The sequence below is a fragment of the Schistocerca nitens genome, chromosome 2 (genome assembly GCF_023898315.1).
Source record: "Schistocerca nitens isolate TAMUIC-IGC-003100 chromosome 2, iqSchNite1.1, whole genome shotgun sequence".
NCBI lineage: Eukaryota > Metazoa > Arthropoda > Insecta > Orthoptera > Acrididae > Schistocerca > Schistocerca nitens.
The window spans coordinates 36,341,758-36,360,918 of NC_064615.1; the positions used below are offsets into that span (position 1 = coordinate 36,341,758).

General features: G+C 39.3%; 1 protein-coding gene across 7 annotated transcripts in view; it reads right to left on the minus strand.

Annotated features, from left to right (window-relative positions):
• Positions 1 to 19,161, minus strand: part of LOC126235704 (lethal(2) giant larvae protein homolog 1) — a 337,149-nt gene that overhangs the window by 9,819 nt on the left and 308,169 nt on the right. For 4 of the 7 annotated variants that reach the window (XR_007544801.1, XM_049944460.1, XM_049944459.1 and 1 more), the window contains one exon: positions 15,571 to 15,626. The exons of the other annotated variants lie outside the window; for them this stretch is intronic. Coding sequence is in view for 3 of the 4 variants with exons in the window: in XM_049944460.1 (XP_049800417.1) it covers positions 15,571 to 15,626 (56 nt within the window). In the remaining variant the exon portion in view is untranslated. The remainder of the gene's footprint in view (positions 1 to 15,570; positions 15,627 to 19,161) is intronic. 7 annotated transcript variants of the gene reach the window in all.

A 19,161-nucleotide genomic window follows, 5' to 3' on the forward strand; every position in this document is an offset into this window, starting at 1 on the left:
AAATTGTTACTGGAAATTTAGGTTTTTGAGGGCTGTTATGTTCAGTACCCATGTATGTTGTATCATTTTGGGAATTAACTGAAAGGATTGCAGGGACTGTTTGAATAGTTTCATGGTAATTAGGAGTGTTTTGGGTTATTGGAGGTTATTTTGTATTACTTGCCTGGGCATTAAATATAAACCAAAAATGTCTTCTGAAGATAAGCAGGTCTGTGAGGCAGTAGTTGAAAGAAAAGTAATAGGACAGAAAGATAGAGATGATTCGGGATTCAGTGATTGTGGATTGTCATTAGGTAGCCCATTAGCAAATTCAACTAATTATCCCGAAATACCGGGACAAGCGATGAGAGCTAGGCCAGTTTCAGAGGATGCTGATAGGTGGTCGATGTTGATAGACTTGATAAAGAAGACTAGTGAATCAGTAGAGAAAAATAGCGCATTGATAAAGAAAGATTCACAAGAAAGTAGAGAGAGGGAAGAAAGGTTACTCAAATTAATAGAGAAGGGTTTACAAGAAAGGGAAGAAATAGTACGAAAATTCGGAGAGTCATTAAAGGAAGATTTTCGAGAATCATTAAAGAAGAGTTCACAAGAACTCAGAGAATCAATAGAGAAGAGTTCACGAGAAAGTTACAAATCGTTAAAGGAAGATTTACAAGATACTATAGTATGAGAAATCAGAACATCTTACACAGAGATGGAATGTAATCTGAGGAAGGAAATACAGGAGTTACCAAAACGACTGAAGATGAACGTCGACGAGAGAGAGAGTAAGCTACAGAAAAATATAGACCAGGTCCAGGGAGACGTGGAGAAAATGGAAGAAAAGTTAACAGAGAAGACAGAAGACGGTGTTGAAGAAACTAGAACCGAATTGGGAGAAAAGATCACCGAGGTGACGCAGATGCAGAAACAATGCAACGATGTGGTTGAGGGGATAGGAGATAAGCTAAACCAATTGGCAGTCAATCCGAGAAATGCTATAGCCGTGCAGCGAGAAGAAGATGACCAGTGGGTTGCAATCGAAGGTGAGGCCTTCACTTGTGGAATCAAGAGGAAGAAAGGGACTACTAATTATGATCAGTTTGGAGGAGGATTATTGAAGGAATGCTGGCCCAAAAGTCGTCAGTGTGCAGCACTTGAGGACCCACTACAATGCAGACCATTTAGTAATTGGAAGGGAACGTCGGAAGAATTTGCCAAACATTTGTGGGAATTGAACGAAACTTTGGAACAACCCCTGAATGATAACGTAATGATATCTGCGATAAAAAGAAGGTTGAATCAGAAAAGGCAAGGAACCGTATCCAGGAGCCCAATTAAAGGTAGAGAGGCCTTAATGAAGATACTGGAGCAGTTGGAGGCTATTAGATCACAGAAATACAAGCAAGCTAATGATAGAAACAGAGAAGGAAATAATGACCCAAGGATTCATATTAATCATTCATCTGATTACCGAGGAAGAGGCGGAGGAACCGAGAAACCAAATGACATTCCAGATGAGGTCCGGTCAAGAGTGAGGGCTATAAGGACCCAAATAAACCTGCTAAGACATGGTTAGGACATTTAGCTGTAAAATGGACTTTTGAAAGAGGGAAGGGTTTATTTACCTTGTGTTTTGTGAAGTATTACAGTTAGAGTTGCATATTTCATGTCAAAGATTGTCTCAGGATGAATATAAAACCTGTAATAACTATTTTGTAGTGTAGTATTCATATGTTCTGTGTTTAGGTAAAAATTTTGAGTGTATATGTTGAGTGGTTTCATTTTGATATTGGACCAGAGAGGACTATTGCTGGTTGAGATGAAAAATTGTAAATTTTGGACAATGCCATTTATATGATGTAATAACCTTTTGTAGAAATTGCTGTGGAGGCAGCCCACTACCGGAGTCCAGGATTATTTGATGAATTTGTAATTTCATTAATTATTTGTATTGTGTGTTCTGTTCAAATGTAACCATGTTTTTTTTTGTAATCCCTTGCCGATTCGTTTTCACCTGCGGTTCAAAAGAAGTTTTTGAGGGCGGGGATGTAAGGGGTCCGCAGGCCCTTACTACTAAGTTTGTGCTCACACAGGTCGACAGGGCAACTATCGAGTAGTGTGTGTGTGCAGGTCGCGAGAGCTAGAGGGGGTTCACCGGAGTGCCGAGTGCTGGTTGGGTAGATTCCCGCGAGGCGGGAAGAACTGGGCGGAGAGCAGTTAGAGTGTGGAGAGTGCGGAGTCAGGGTGTGGTAGGTTCCCGCGAGGCAGGCAGAGCTGTGCTGAAGCCAGCAGTTGAATTAATACAAATTATCGACAAAGGGAGTGGCCATCGCCGCGGTTTAACCCCTTTGTGTTAGTATTATAAGGGAAAGTGAGAAAGTTTCATTACAGAGTGATTTCAGTGATATTAAGTGCCGCTATTGAACTTCCGCATCTACCGCGCCGGCATTACTTGGATTACAGTGATTGGATGTTGCGTGTGACGATTAAGGATAACTAAAGAAACCTGTGCTGAGATTAGCCATCATTAACAGTGTATTGACGAAGGCAGTGGCTGTCTCCTTATTTTTGTGCTTTTGCTAAGAATATAGATCTTGTTTGTGAAACTGTGTTGTGTCCTTCTTACCACCAAACAGTACTTATTACAGTATTTGCGAAGGACAATACGGAATGTAACATCCCCTGAGCAGTCCAATCCGATTGCCAGCCCATTAGGTACACGGTCACATTAATTAATTATCTAAATTTGGGCTGCTATTCAGATCCCGAACGAGCAGATAAATAAAAGGGCATGTTACAAGTTGATTTAAATTTTTTTTTTGTGCATGGGTCCACAGCTGTTAAACATTTGCTGAAAGAAGCCAGCTTTCTGCATCGCCTGTTTTTTTATTTGAAATAAACACTAAATTTTAGTTTACCCACAAGATGATTATTGCCAGAAAAGGCATTTGTTAAATGGGTATCATGTTTGCAAATATAGGTGCTACTTTCATAAGCACAAACTTAAGGTACATTCTCAAACAATTTTTGTTTAACAGTGTACTTCCAGATATTCTGCCAAGTTTTTTACCTTTTTGAAAACAAGGTTTCTTCAGGTGCTGCAAGTTTTGGTGTTATGTGTATATGTTGCCTGTGTTCCAACCATACTGTGAACTATTGTCTCACACTATTATTTATAAGAGAGTTCAATTCCCCGATGCCCACTATGCCATTTGTTGCTTTCTTGTGTTTTAAATCTTGCGCTGGTATCTCGTGACATGCAAATTATCTCAGTGTTTTCCAACTCTGGTAGATTTAATGGCCAACAAGAAGTTAATAATTTGAGTGCCAGACCCAACGTTATTTAAATTACAACTGCCATCCCTGTTTATTAGGTTTCCTGATTATTTCGATAGACTCATTAATTATTCTGTCTCGGAAACTTGGGGTTTGCACCATGATACTGATGTCATCCTATTTCATTTCATAGTTTATATTCTAGGCAGTGCTCGACAACAGCCAATTCGTTTGGCTGTTTTCGTCAGATACGTTGTTAATGTAGCTTACATCTCTCCTCAACTATTCTGCCTCCACCTAAGACATGTCATATTCATATGGAATGAGATACACACCCAGCTTTCTGAGGCCTTGACCTTCTTCAACATTACAAAGAATAGTTTTTATGTTAGTTGAAAGGAGCGAAATACACTGGATGCCATGTATCCATAGGAGTCTACTGACCTTTCCAGATACTGGACCAGCATAAGAAAGATAAGCAGCTTTTTGCTTCTCTTCCTATCTGTCTCAACCAGTTTCTCAGGCATTCTTGATTTTGACTGCATCACCCATTTAATTTGATGATTTGAACACCCATTCTTTCAGAATACTATTCCTGGAAGTTGTAATTCTTCAGCAAGGCTTTCTTTGCCTGTAAGTGTGAGAGCTCCATTAACCAGATTCTTCAGTACCAAATATCTCTGTGACAGATGGTGATGGCTCAAGGCACGGAGACAGAGATCAATTTGTGTAGGTTTTCTACGTACACTGTGACCCAGAGATCTGTACATTCTTCTCTTAGCTAAATCATCAAAGAGCTTCTCCTCCATCTTCACGTGTCAGCTAAACTCTCTGCATGCGACATGGTCACAAGTGGAATTAATGCAGTTAAAAAGGGCTGCGTGCCAGAAAACAAAATTCAATTGCTTGCACAGAAATCCAAGACAAGATGCTGGGAGCCCTACTGCAGTAAATCTCACAGACAAATATCTGGATGAGAATAGAGAAGATCTTTGCTAAGGGTCTGAACTTCGCGAATACCCAAAATGTGCTTAAATGGAGCATGTTGCAGCTTCTCTCCCACCGGAAGCAGCACAGGTGGTTTGTCGTGAAACCTGTAGAGTACTTACCAAAACAACAATGCTAAGATCAAGATCTCCAAGGCAGAACACGTAGCACTTCGAAATCTGTGGGAGGACAAGGAAACTGTAGTTCTGCCAGCTGATACGGGCAATGCTGCAGTCCACGTGGGCAGTGCTACAGTCCATGTCACATGTGGATTACAATAAGATTTTCAATCGTTTGAATGACATTGCACACATACAGATAGATGTTGATCCAACAAATAAAAACATGAGTTAGGTTTGCCATATAACATCATTAAGAGTCTTGAAACAAAGGCAGCAGTGCTACCACAACTATATGGCCTTCCTAAGATACACAAGGAAGGAATTCCTTTAAGAGCAATACTTATGCACACTCAGCTAGAAAAATACCTGAAGTGCATTCTCAGTGAATATGTGGGGAAGTGCAAACACCACATCCACAACTCCGCTGACTTTGTACACCATGTCAGTCGATTATGGTCATTTTACATGTAGTCTCCCTCTTTATGAGATTTCCACTTTCTGATTCCTTGGAACTAATCACAGAAAACTTTGATGATTGTTTCACAGAAGTTTCTAGGCATGATCTGACATCTACTTATTCCCTGTTTGACAGAAAATATTATGAACAAAATCGTGGTAAGGCGACGGGCAGTCCATTGTCACCTGTTGTGGTGAATCTATACGTGGAAAGCTTTGAAGCAAAGGCACTAGAATCCACCGAAGTTGAAACCAATACGTTTCTATCAGTATGTGGACGATAAATTTGTGGTGTGGCCACATGGAGCAGAAAAGCTTCAAGAGTTCCTGGAACATTTCAACTTCATCCATCTGGAATGACTCTATCATGAAAAGTTGCCAAGAAAAAAAGGAAAATCATGTAAATATGAATATTAGCTGCAAGCTTTGTAACTTAGGTAGAAACATACAGTGCAAGCCATTTTTGTCAATACATTAAGAGATCACATGCATTGGCAAACTGCTGATTTTAAGCTCATTGATAGTGATATGGATGTAAAAAGTGACACAGTCACGTACCGTATGTAACCAAAAAGCCCCAAATGTCAAGCAAGGCAGAGTTCCACATCAAGGAGCCTCTGATGGCTAGCAGCCTACAGCAGATACTACATAAGTGAGCATTATACTCAGTCAAGCTTTCACACTAAGGACAACTTGCAAAGCCTGCTTGTATGTACCCCTGGACTAGATTTATTGGTTTCCATTGTGCACTGGTCTACATGTGTACCTACGTCTGTATGTCACTTTCACTGTGATGAGTACTTGAACCTAGAGCTTGATAAGAGCAATAGAATCTGGCACTTCCATGGTTTGTGGTCTGTAGTAACATCTGTGATTGTGTATAACCAACTCTTTGAAAGTTATGGGTCGGGGTGGCCATTTGTTCTAATTGTTTAGAGAAGTAGTAAGCTTCATATATGTTTTCATAAACTATTGTCTATGCTCGACTGCATGTTCACTGCAAACATGTGAAGAAACAACAAAAAGCAGTCCAGTAAGCCAACACACAGTCTTATTTCTCTATCAGCCTCCTTAGCTAACATTCAAGTCATTCAGAGCTGTCTCCAACTATAAAGACCTGAAAAATTTCAGCTTGACCCCATCTCAGTTTCACTCCTGTACACATACGTTTGTGTACGAAGCAAATGATGTCCTTAAATCATGCATCACCTCTGATCTGAGCATGATCTTCTAAGTATGTATGTTGCAACCCACATTGGATTACAATACATCATAATGTAAAATTCGTGATGGAACTAAGAAACCACCATCCGTCACAAAGAAATTTAGTGTTAAATACCCTGGTAAATAGAGCACTAAAATTTTCAGATAAGGGGAAACTCTCTGGACAATTATAACAACTGTGAATAGTGCTCTGAAAGAATGGGTACTTGGATCAATCAAACTAGATGAATGATGCAGTCAAAATCAAGAATGCCTAGAAAGACATTAAGACAAACTGAGGAGAAGACACCAAAAGTCACTTATCTGTCTTATACTGGCCCACTATTTGGAAAGATCAGTAGACTCCTATGGAAGCATGGTATCCAGTTTACTTTGCCAGCCTTCAACTAAGATAAAAAGTATTCTTTGTAATGCTGAAGATGATATCGGCCTCTGAAAGCTGAGTATTTATCACATTGCGTACAAATGTGGAATGTCTTGGACTATCAGAACAGTCTGGGCCAGATTTAAGGTGCATCAGTGACATATCCAACTAAAATCACTATGCAAATAAGCTGTTACCAAGCACCACCTTTAATACAATCATGAAGTGAAATATGATGAGACCAATATTGTGGTGCAGACCTCAAGTTTCTGGGACAGCAATCCTACTTAGAAAATGCTGAGAGGATGTGTGTTTCATGGAACATCAGTGCGAGCTCTTAAAATCAAAAGAGCATCAAATGGAATAGTGAATGTTGGGAACTGATCGGCTATAAATAGTGACTTGAGACCAACAATAGTTCACAGTCTGGTTGGAGTCCAGGCAGTGAGTACACATAACAGCAAAACTTGCAGCACCTGAAGACGATGGCTGGGTCTCTCGTTGAAATATTTTGGATAAAATTGAAACTACTCGACAGAAAAACTGAAAACTACAATAATTTTTATAATGCTTGGTGTCCTGACATTGTTGCTCGCAAATCAAATCTGGTGAACACTGTGAGCTACTCTTTTTATTATAATCAATTTCACCCACAATTATTTTTCATCTCTCTTCCTTTTCAAGCAAATATACTAACAACCAATATTACATGCCATTGCACTGAAAAGTAACTTTTTAGCACCCATTCTCAAACAACTATGATGAAAAATGTTATAATAGTGGCATGACTCTAGGGAGGTACTTTAGTAAAACTAGTTTCATAAAATCCTTCACAGAGAAAAAGGGGATCTACAGTTTAGCATGCATTCTAGAGGATGGGGTAAATTCGCATTTTTCACCTATACATCATTGTCATATGAGAAAGAAACGGTATGTGACAGAAAAAGTTCTAACACTATTTGAGCATTGTACCCTGAACATATGTAATTTTAGTCTGACATTTATCCACTTACTCACCATACAACTACTTTTAGAGCATGCTGACAGCTTACAAGACAAAAATCACAAGGCTTGGAATGTTGGAAGGATTTCCCAGAAAACTAAAACTACAATATTTAAATGAGTTTAATAATCATTATTTGTGTTACTGAAAAATTATGAATATTAATTTAGATATATTTTCATTTAAGAAGTGCTTCCATAAACTAATCACAATACTGTTCTAATCACTATTTATTTCTTTAGACATAAGTTGTAAGCACAACAATCAAGTAAGGACAAGGTGAACCGCAGGATAACTCAAGTGATACACTCAACTTTATTCAGTGAAACACATCACATTTGCTTCTGAATGTCGATATAGGCATCTAATCTATACTTAACAAGTCGCCTTTCGGTTGTGGGCAGAAGTACTTTTGGGTCATTTTCCCTTTTCATTCTTGAATGGTGCATGGAAAGTATGGGTTCAGTAAGCCTGCAGATGAGTGTGATATATGTAGGAGAAAGTAAAATTCTTCTTGGAATACATGTCCCCACGATTTTAACAGTAAACATCTCACCGATGCACAAAACCCTTCTCATTGGATTTGTCACTGAAAATGGGTAAGTTTATCTGTGATGCTCGCACACTTACTAAATAAAACCATGATGAAACATGCTGTTCTTTGTACAATATACTCTCTCTCTTCCATTTATACCATTTGGTAAGGGCCAAGTGTGACAAGCAGTACTCAAGAATCAGTTGACTGAATTGTCTGTGTTCTGTCTCTGTCAAAGGTGAACTTCATTAATTACTATTTCAATACATTTTATTCTGGTACATGCCTTTTTCTGCAACTAGTTTTAAGGGATTATTCCATTTAAATAACCCCAGACATATACTCCTATACATTTTACAATTGTGGCACTGTCAGTGATCATCCAAACATTGTGTAGTTGAAATATAGTCGGTATTTCTACCTATTTATGCACAATATGTTTTGTTGACAGAGAGAACTTTCAGTCCTGGGCAAAACGTTGATCCTACACAGGTATCTGCACTTCATTAAAATTTTGTAGTGTTGTCACTTCATTAAAGTAGCTTCATTCACAAACATACTCGCAAAATATCTGATGTTATTCATCCGATCATTTATATGTGTATTGTAATGGTCACACAACACTCCTGATGAGTACACATGATTCTACTTTTGCAAAAATGATTTTCATAATTAAGTATGGCTTTAAAATCATCTTTAAGTATGATTTTCTGAGTTCTATCTGCTAAGAAGCCCACAGTCAAATCACATAGTTTGACATTCTGAAAGATCATTTTGTTTGCTTGACAACAGTGTGGTGCTGTATTGAATGCTTTCTGGTCACATGTTGTGTGTTCCATAATTCTAGAACAGGCTAATATCAGCAAGAGGCCTCTAGTTAGGCACTTCTGATGACTGTTCTTGAATTTGAGAATTACATGCACCTTTTTCCAATCACTTGGAATGCTTCATTGTTCCATTAACCTAGGGTGATATACTGCTGCTACAAGAGAAGTAAATTCTTTCACATAATTATACAGAATAACACATGTATTCCACCATGTTACATTGCTTTTACAATGTGACTGATTTTTAGTTTTCTATTCCTCAGTCACTTATCTCAGTGCCTATCATTTCTTTACTAATGACACAATTTGAAGGAGGACCCATTTGTACCCTCTTCCTTGCACAATTTAATCCATGTCTGTGTTTCTTTTTATTTTGTTCCAGTTAGATTTGTCAGGAAACTGTGTGGGTGTCTTTGGTCCATATATAAACCTTATGTGTGACCGAAACTTCTTAGGAATTCTTGTCAGGTAGGTATGTAATGTACACAACCCGGCAGGAATTTTAGAATTGTAGGGTTGTAGGATGTGAGGCCCACCAGTTATGCAAAACACAGTTTTTTCCAATTACCCAAACATGTTCCAGCACCACTGTGCCATCATCAGTGGGTTTCCGTTTTATTTAATCTTTACACTTGGTCTGCATAATTTTTCACAACCACTTGTGTATTATTTATTACAGGTACCTTGTCATGTTTTCGCGTGGCAAGCCGTATTATTCTCAGCATCATGGTGAGGTGTCGTGATGCACACATAAATATCACACTGACTCGGCTGGTACACACAACAGCCCCAATTACACTGTGTTTTGATGAAGTGCAAAGTGCTTTTACGACCTTATTAGTGATAATACGTGTTGTATTTACATGTGAATCATGACACCTCACCATGATGCTGAGAATAAAAGAGCTTGCCACAAAAAAACAAGTAATGAAAAATCATGCACACCAAGTGTAAAGATTACATAAAACGGAAAACCACAGTGGTGCTGAAATATGTTTGGGTACTTGGAAAAAATGGTGTCTTGCATAACCGGCAGACCTTACATCCTACAATTTTACTGCAAATAAGGCAAACACAAGGAGCTGCAAATCCAAATGAGGAATTTGAGATTTCACTACTATATACTTATGTTGTTGACAGCTTTTTTGCTCTATCATTATAAGTGAGATTATTTCTGGGGCATTAAAATAACGCTTTCATAGTAAACGAACAGTATACCTCTTGGGTGTTCAGAAAACAGACAGCACACAAACTACAAGACATATACAAAACACACATATCACATATCATTGGGGTGAAGAATCACGGCCGGATGTTGTGACCGAACAGTTATAGGCGCTTCAGTCTGGAACCGCGCCGCTGCTGCGGTCGCAGGTTCGAATCCTGCCTCGGACATGGGCGTGTGTGATGTCATTAGGTTTAAGTAGTTCTAAGTCCAGGGGACTGATGACCTTAGATGTTAAGTCCCATAGTGCTTAGAGCCATTTGAAGAATCATGTCAAGTTTTTAACTTACATTACAGGGGCTTAATAAGGGGAATGTTTATGACAAGAAAAACATCAATACGTGTGTGGTATTTGCTGAAGCCACTGATATGAATTGCCCAAAAAGGCACAACAGCACCCTACTCTGAAAATTTGTTCACTGGGTTGTTTATCTGCAGGTACGAAATAATTTGATGCAACAATACAGAACAGATGATTTATCTCCATGTTGTGACAAGCCTTCCCCCTACCAGTCCAACTACACCGCAGCCTGTATTATGAATTGTAACTTGGAGAGATGTTCTATCAACTGATGTATGGGTTTTTTTCTGTATGTATTGTAATTATCATGCAGTCATCTTTTAAAACCCTGAAGATATTTACGAATTATTCTGTACCACCATTTCATTTCTCTCTCTTGTGGCACAAATGTTTCCTTTTGTGCTCATTGTGGCCTTTTCCTTCCTCAGTCTGAACATGGCATGTAATTAAGTACCAGGTCTACTCATGTCTGCTACTTGAGAAGCAATTTCCTCCATTGCATGTGTGACCTATTACGTAAGGTCTCAAAATTCTCCATTATTCACTTTCTCATGAGATGCTTTAAGAGATCCTTAATAATTTGGCCATTTGTCTCCAGAGAAATTTTCATCTAGACTATAGCTTCTCATCGCATATAATTTTTACATATTGTCACCATGTATATCCAGAACAGCGAATGTTTGAATATCTGAGGTTGAGAATAATGATTACACTTTTAGCTCAGTTCCACTTGAAAATGAAGACATGTTTTCCATATATGGATTTAGTCCATCCAGTCATGTCCCAAGCTCAAATAATATTCCACTACAGCATGCAAACAATTTAATTTAACTGGTGAGGTTTTTGTTTTTCTTTTCAACAATTATCAAGGAAATTGTCGCGGTAGGAGGCGGTTAGAGTAGTTTTACATTTTCATCAGATAGACTTAATATTCCATAGCTTCTGTATAATGATCATGGTATTCATCAGACAAAGCTAATGTCACATAGCCTGGTAGCCTTTGTTCAATTTTTTTGGGTTGTGGGGTTGAACTTACTTCATTGGCATTGATGGTGGAGATTTAAAAATGGGCACAAAACAATTAACATTTTTATGTGCTCATTAATATCTATGGTAAGCTGTGCATCAATGGCACCCAATTGCAGAATGGTCAGGAGATTACGATTTTAAGCTAGTTCACTTTCGTAACTGCACAAACCAAATTCTTAAGAATAAAAGCAAAGGGATGTTGTCAATATCAAAGACTGCACTATCTTACAAGATATTTATGCTATGAAATGCTCCTTTACTTACTGGAATTAAACCTGACAAAAACTGTTGACCGACTTGCAATTGCAGAGTCTTCTATTCTGATGAATATGCTGGGTTACACTCCAATTACAAGTACATCAGAAATGAAGATTCTTTAAAAAGAACTAACAGATGTCTGCAGATTTTATCTTAAGAATAATCTCAATGTGTTTGTAGAAGCAATGTGTCTTCTATCAAATATTGTCTGAACAGGAAATACAGGTTCTTTTGTAATTGCTACTTCTGGAGCCACATTTTCTGTACATCAAGACTGATTTTCATCATTCTGATATTTTGTTTCATGTCTGAATTTGTGGAGCCAACAAAACATCATGACAGTGAAAGAAGAATCACAGATTCACAAGTTCAGTAACAGTCATTGCTCTAAGTCCCGATTAACACACACTTAAATGTACTTTCACACATGTTCCACAGACAGGATATCTCAAACTATCACAATGCATTAACAGTTATTAGAAATACAGAATATGAAAACTGAATTTACCTGCACATAATTTTGTTCACCTGTAATCAAATCATGTTGCCCAAACATTTAATGCAAATAAACACTCTCTAATGGTTCAAATGGCTCTGAGCACTATGGGACTCAACTGCTGAGGTCATAAGTCCCCTAGAACTTAGAACTACTTAAACCTAACTAACCTAAGGACAACACACACATCCATGCCCGAGGCAGGATTCGAACCTGCGACCGTAGCGGTCGCGCGGTTCCAGACTGTAGCGCCAGAACCGCTCGGCCACCAGCGGCCGGCTACTCTCTAATGGATCATTACAACAGCAGCTTATTATGTTACAGAAATTTGTCTACAAACACATTAATATTCACAAACAAAATATTACAGCTATTTAAAAGGTAGCTGCTAGCAGCCCAAGCTGACGATCGAAGTCAAGTATGCGTGTATTGCGTCCAATTATTTCTGCAAACTGTGCAGTACAGTTCCAAGGGGCAAACACTCTGAAGATCTAGAACATGTGTTCTCATCTAGTGAAGGATGTATTGTTCATGACATATTCCTCCACACATGGTTCCACTAGTATTCCAAGAGTTTAGATCTTTATATCTTCTCCATACCTTAAAAATATTATGAAAAGGATAGTTACTACTCACTATATAATCAAGATGCCGAGTTGCAGCCAGGCACAACCAGAAGACTGTCACAAAATGAGCTTTTGGCCAACAATGCCTTTGTCAAAAATAGAAACACGCACACGCGCGCGCGTGCAAACACAACTCACACACAAGACCACAGTCTCTGGCAGCTGAAGCCACACCACGAGGAACAGTGCCTGATAAACTGGGTGCAGGTAATGAGGAGGCTGCAGCAGAGAGGGGGAGGGACAGAAGGGTAGGGGTGGGGGATGGTGAAGTGCTCCTGTCTGTACACATAAATGGCCACCGCCAAACTGTGGCCAAGAAACAACTGGACCACCCTGTCGCTGAGCACGCCACCCAACATGATGTTCTTCATTTCAGTGACTGCTTCAAAGCCTGTGCCATCTGGATCCTTCTCACCAACACCAGCCTTTCTGAATTGCACAGATGGGAACCCTCCCTGCAGTGTATCCCATGTTCCCATAACACTCATGGCCTCAGTCTTTGTTAGTCATTGCCCTTACCCATCTAGCCTCTTCCCTGGTCCCATTCCAGCACTACACAGCCCTCTATTCCAACACACCCAGTCTTTTTACTTCTCTCCTTTTCTGCTACCCTCCCTCTCTCCCCCACCCTCTGCCTAACTTTACGACTGCACACAGCTGCCCTACCCTCTCCACCTCATTCCTGCATGCTCCCACAGCAGCATTTTACCATCTCCCACCCCTACTTTGCCAACCCTCCCCATCCCCACCCCAGCTTCCTCCTTACCCCCACCCATCATGCGTTGCTGCTCGTAGTCTGGCTTCAGCTGCCAGAGACTGTGATCATGTATGAGATGTCTATTTTTGACAAAGGCCTTGTTGGCTGAAAGCTCACTTTGTGAGAGTCTTTTTGTTGTGCCTATCTGTGACTCAGCATCACTGCTACATGGTGAGTAACAACTATCCTTTTCATAATATTGTTACATTCCATCCTGGATTCTCCATACCTTACTTACAAGGGAACATCCCCATCGCACCCCCCTCAGATTTAGTTATAAGTTGGCACAGTGGATAGGCCTTGAAAAACTGAACACAGATCGATCGAGAAAACAGGAAGAAGTTGTGTGGAACTATGAAAAAATAAGCAAAATATACAAACTGGGTCGTCCATGTGTAATATAGGCAATATTAAGGGCAGTATGAGACGAGGAGCGCCGCGGTCCCGTGGTTAGTGTGAACAGCTGCAGAACGAGAGGTCTTCAGTTCAAATCTTCCCTCGACTGAAAATTTTAACTTTTTATTTTCAGTTTATGTGAAAAACTCTTATGTTTTCATCACTTTTTTTGGAGTGATTATTACATCCACAAGAAAACCTAAATCGGGCAAGGTAGAAGAATCTTTTCACCCATTCGCCAAGTGTACTAGTTAGGTGGGTCGACAACATATTCCTGTCATGTGACGCACATGCTGTCACCAGTGTCGTATACAAAATATCAGACGTGTTTTCCTGTGGAGGAATCGGTTGACCTATGACCTTGCGATCAAATGTTTTCGGTTCCCATTGGAGAGGCACGTCCTTTCGTAGCTAATCACACGGTTTTGCGGTGCGGTCACAAAACACAGACACTAAACTTATTACAGTGAACAGAGACGTCAATGAACGAACGGACAGATCATAACTTTGCGAAAATAAAGAAAGCAAAATTTTCAGTCGAGGGCAGATTTGAACCAAGGACCTCTCGTTCCGCAGCTGTTCACGCTATCCACGGGACCACGGCGCTCCTCGCATCACATTGCCCTTAATATTGCCTATGTTACACATGGACAACCCAGTTTGTATATTTTGCTTATTTTTTCATAGTTCCACACAACTTCTTCCTGTTTTCTAGATTGATCTATGTTCAGTTTTTCAAGGCCTATCCACTGTGCCAACTTATAACTAAATCTGAGGGGGGTGCGATGGGGATGTTCCCTTGTTAGATGTGCTCTCCCTTCTTCTGCCTACACAACTGCAGATTGACCTTGCAGGAAAACAGTATGACTGTTAATAAAAATTGCTTGAATAAAGTGCTTGGTACGATTAAATACTTAATAATTTACAGATGTTTAGGTGTAACCTAACGGATACATGTAAATTTAAAATTTATTTCACAACCTCAGTTGCACATTTATTTTTATAGCCAGTGCACCATGAAAATAAATGTGGAACTGAGACTGAAGGATAAATTTTAAATATCAGCACTGTGGCAGAATCGCCCACAGTGAATATGTTACCAACAGTGATATATGCAAGAATTTTTCTGAATATTAGCTGGCCATAGTAAGTTCTTGACTTTTATTAGGGGAACAAGAGTGAGGAATATATTTGTACGTATGTTCTTCCACTTTCAGGTGACAATGCTTTAAGTGAACAAAATCTCTCAGTACACACACAATTCTCCACTTTTTACAGTATCAAAAAATTATAAGGAGAGCAGACAGTCACACATATCTACATTACAAAACCCTTCTATTCATTGTTCAAGAGGCTAAGATGCATGCTATAATACAAGACACTATAAAGTATTAGTAAATGGACAAAGTATTGTTAATAATTCTTGTTATGAATAATGGCTTAGATCAACTGTTCACTGCTTTCATACTGAAAAATAATTATAAAATTATTTAAGTTTGTTATCTGTAAGCATTTTGTTAAAGCCCAACAGCAAACACCTACACCACTGTAGTTTGCTCAAAATAAGACAAAAACACCCTCATGTAAGCCTTTCACAATATAAGCTATGGTCAATGTAATGTTAATACTGTGAAGAAACAGCGAGTCAGAGGGAGAGAAAATATGTTACTGATTTGTTAGTGTGAACTAAAAAGATATCTAACCTCAAGAGTGTTGGTAGCACGCTGCTCATCGGCCAGAGAAGGCTCAACAACGGCTACTGAGGGCAGGACAACACAAAAAACAAAAAAATCAAGCTGGGGGAATGGGATGAGAAGCAAAAACTATATACTATGAGTTACATGGAGAAGTAACACATTTATAAAAACATGACAAATTGTTATATTACTTTGTGGAATGCTTATGTCAAAGTATATTATTGAGCTGATCACTGCACTATTCAAGAACCCTAGTAAGTAGTGAAGATTTAAAGTGTGAAGTGATAGGAAAATGCAGTGAACTACTGGTTTCCAGGATTTTTTAAAAAAAACACACTAATATGTGAACAGCCTCACATTAATGTGGTAGATACAATAGTAACTGAGATCTTAAACTTTTCAGTGTTACTGCAGCAGACATGCTTGGAATGAAATATATAAACATATGATGGGGCTTACAAGTTGCCACAATGAGAACAAATTAGCTAACCAAAATATTGCATACCACTAGTTATTCATGCTATACTTATATAACCTACATATTTCACCACACCCATTAATGCTAACTTAGCAACACAACACTAATTTCATTTGAGTGAGCATTAAAAAATATAATTTGTTAATTACTAATGACTATCACTGGCATTAAATTTTACACTTAATGCAGATTTAATTATAAAAAGAATGAAACTATATTAAAACACAAATACTTTACAGATATTAACACCTTTATGCATGCAGTATGAAGTTATGATATTAAGTAGTTCTTTAAAAATACACGAACTGATACTCTAGTAAATTTTATACCTTCTGGATCAACTGACAGCAGTTTTCACAGTGTAGTTAATTCAAAGTCATTAAAAAATTGAAGATTTTCTATAAAAATAATTTAAAACAAAAAGAGCTAATTAATAATGATTTCAATGGCTGCTTTACAAGCCTGGCCATCTGGATGCTTCCCTTAACGACCAGCTTTTCTGAACTGTGCAGATGGCGGTTATCCTTAAGATACGTTCTCCACACCTGAAACCATCCCAGTCTCAATCTACGGTAACCTACTGTCCTTATACCACCCTACCACCCCCCCGCCCCCCAACTGTTTTTGACCACTCTGTCCTGTCACCCTGTCACAATTTGCCTCCCCTCACCACCATTGTGCGCTACTCTATCTGGTGCACCCACTTGTCTTTTCCCTTCCTGCACCTCTCGTTTTTGCTCTACGTTTTCCCCCTCCTGTCCCTCCCCCACAACCTCCTGACACTGTGCCTGTCAGCCCTGTCCTGCCACCTGTAGTCCCTGCATGCTCTGCCAGGCAACATTGATTCCTCTTCCTCCACCCATACTCCACTGTCCCTCCCCCTTCCCCACCCCACTCGAGACTGTTGCTCACATTCAATGTGTTTATGTTGCAGTCTGGCCTGAGTGGGCAGAGGTAGCAGTCGTGTGTGTGTGTGTTTTTTTTTTCCTTCTTTTTTTTTCTTCTTCTTTCTTTTCAGAAGAAGACTTTGGTCAAAAGCTTATATGTAACAGTTTTTTCATCATGCCTGCCTGCAAGTCAACGTATCATCTTGATGGTGAGTAGCAACCTATCCTTCTCATAATATTGTTGAGATTCCAACAAAAAGATGAGAAACTGAGTAATGTGCCAAATTAAATCCGCAGGACAACTTACCGAAAAAGTGTGTGCACTTACATAGGGGAGAAGTGAGATTTTGTATAATAATATATTAAGTGGGTAATCTATTGTACAAAAAATTGTTTGCAATCTACTTCTCTCTACTAGCAACTTCTCAATAGTATGATCTACTTCATAAAAGAATATGCAACAGGTGTGTGTGTGTGTGTGTGTGTGTGTGTGTGTGTGTGTGTGTGTAGAAAATTTAAAAGAACTTCTGAGGAAGACATTCTGCACCTGGGCAACACACACCATATAGTGACAAATGAAGACATTCTGCAATGAAAGATGTTGTGTAGGGAAACAGATGTATTGCTGTACACAAAATAGTTACTGTTTTTTGTATTACTGTTGATTCAGCACACAATACTGTCCATGACGCAGCAGTGATTGAATAAAGTGTCCACAACGTCCGTGTCATATAAGGTGATTGCTGAATTCAGAGTCATGTCAGTGCCTGTAAGGAACTTTTGCATTATTTTGAGGTCGAAGATAATTGGGTTTCTGAACAGAACTGTTACAGGAGAGATGGCAAGATCGAGGAAGGAATGGTGATATATCTGGCTACAAAGTTATGTTCTCATATTTAATTTTTTTAAAAGCGAAAGAGATAATTGTGGAGGAATAGCATGGAAAGGCCATTAATGTGATATCCAAACAGCCTAGGTGTTGTAGCAAGTACTCATTTCGCTTGAGTCATACTGTAGATTATGTTCTGAAATTAAATACCGATTCTCCCAAAGGTGGACAGTTGTTCTATGATCATTCACGTGCTTAACCGAGTTTGTGGTGGTCATGTCTATGTAGTGCTGTGTAGTGGGCCCAAGTTGGTTGATAAAACAACTTGTGTAGTTTTGCAAATTGTTTTGAATTTGATATTTTAGGATTTACGTACAGTAATGGAGCTGAAGTAGGTAGTAGTGGGTGGTTGGATGGATGGAGAAGGCTTTTAGCAGGTACAATTGCACAGATAGAAAAATTGTCATAGGGATAATTATTTGGGAAGATTATAAGATTTGATGAGAGTGTTACAGAGTTTAGGAGGACAATGGAAAGTGACAGTGGGTGATGTGGGGAGGATTTTAGGACTTTTTAAAAATAAAGTTATCACCTTGTTGGAGTAAAATATTGAGGCATGGACACTGGCCAGGAGATGTGTGGGGGAAATTGCAAGACCAGAAAGCCTGTGAGAGGTTCTTACTATAGTTACCGAGTGATTTGGTGTGGTGGAAGGTACACGTTTTGCCGCAGATGCCTACTCCAGTAACCTCTCGTAGGCTTCTCTATCACGCAACAACCACTCAGATTTTATTGACAAACTCCTCTCCTGAACAGTGGTCTCCTCTCACCCTCGGGGGGGGGGGGATTGAATCCCTCAAAACTTCCTCCGCCAACCCCCTCTCCTCTCTGATATCCTCTGCATACCACCCTCTGTCATCCGCTGTCCCCTCCTATCCTCTGAAACACCGTAGTCAACTGTTATCCTAAACTCAGGTATCTACCTGTGCAACAGTCCCTGCTGCAAAACGTTTCCCATGTACCCAACCATCACCTCCTACTCCAGCCCCACCACTGGTATCAAATGCAAAGAAACCATGCATATTTTTATCAACTAACTTGTGTATACTGCAACGTTTTGTATAGGTATGACTTCACTAAATTGGCTGGACACATGAATGGGAATAGAAGAACTGTTCACCTCTGGAACAGCCATTAAAAAGTTTCCAAACACTATCTACAGCATGACTCAAGGAGCTTGAGCACTTGCTACACTATAGGGATTATCTGGAACCTCCCACCTAATACTATGAGGGGAGGTGCAGTCAATTGCAAACTGAACACCTGCCACAACAGGACCATGGAATGATTCAATTTAAAAGTAATCACTACACACATTAAGACATTTATCCCTCTACGAGATG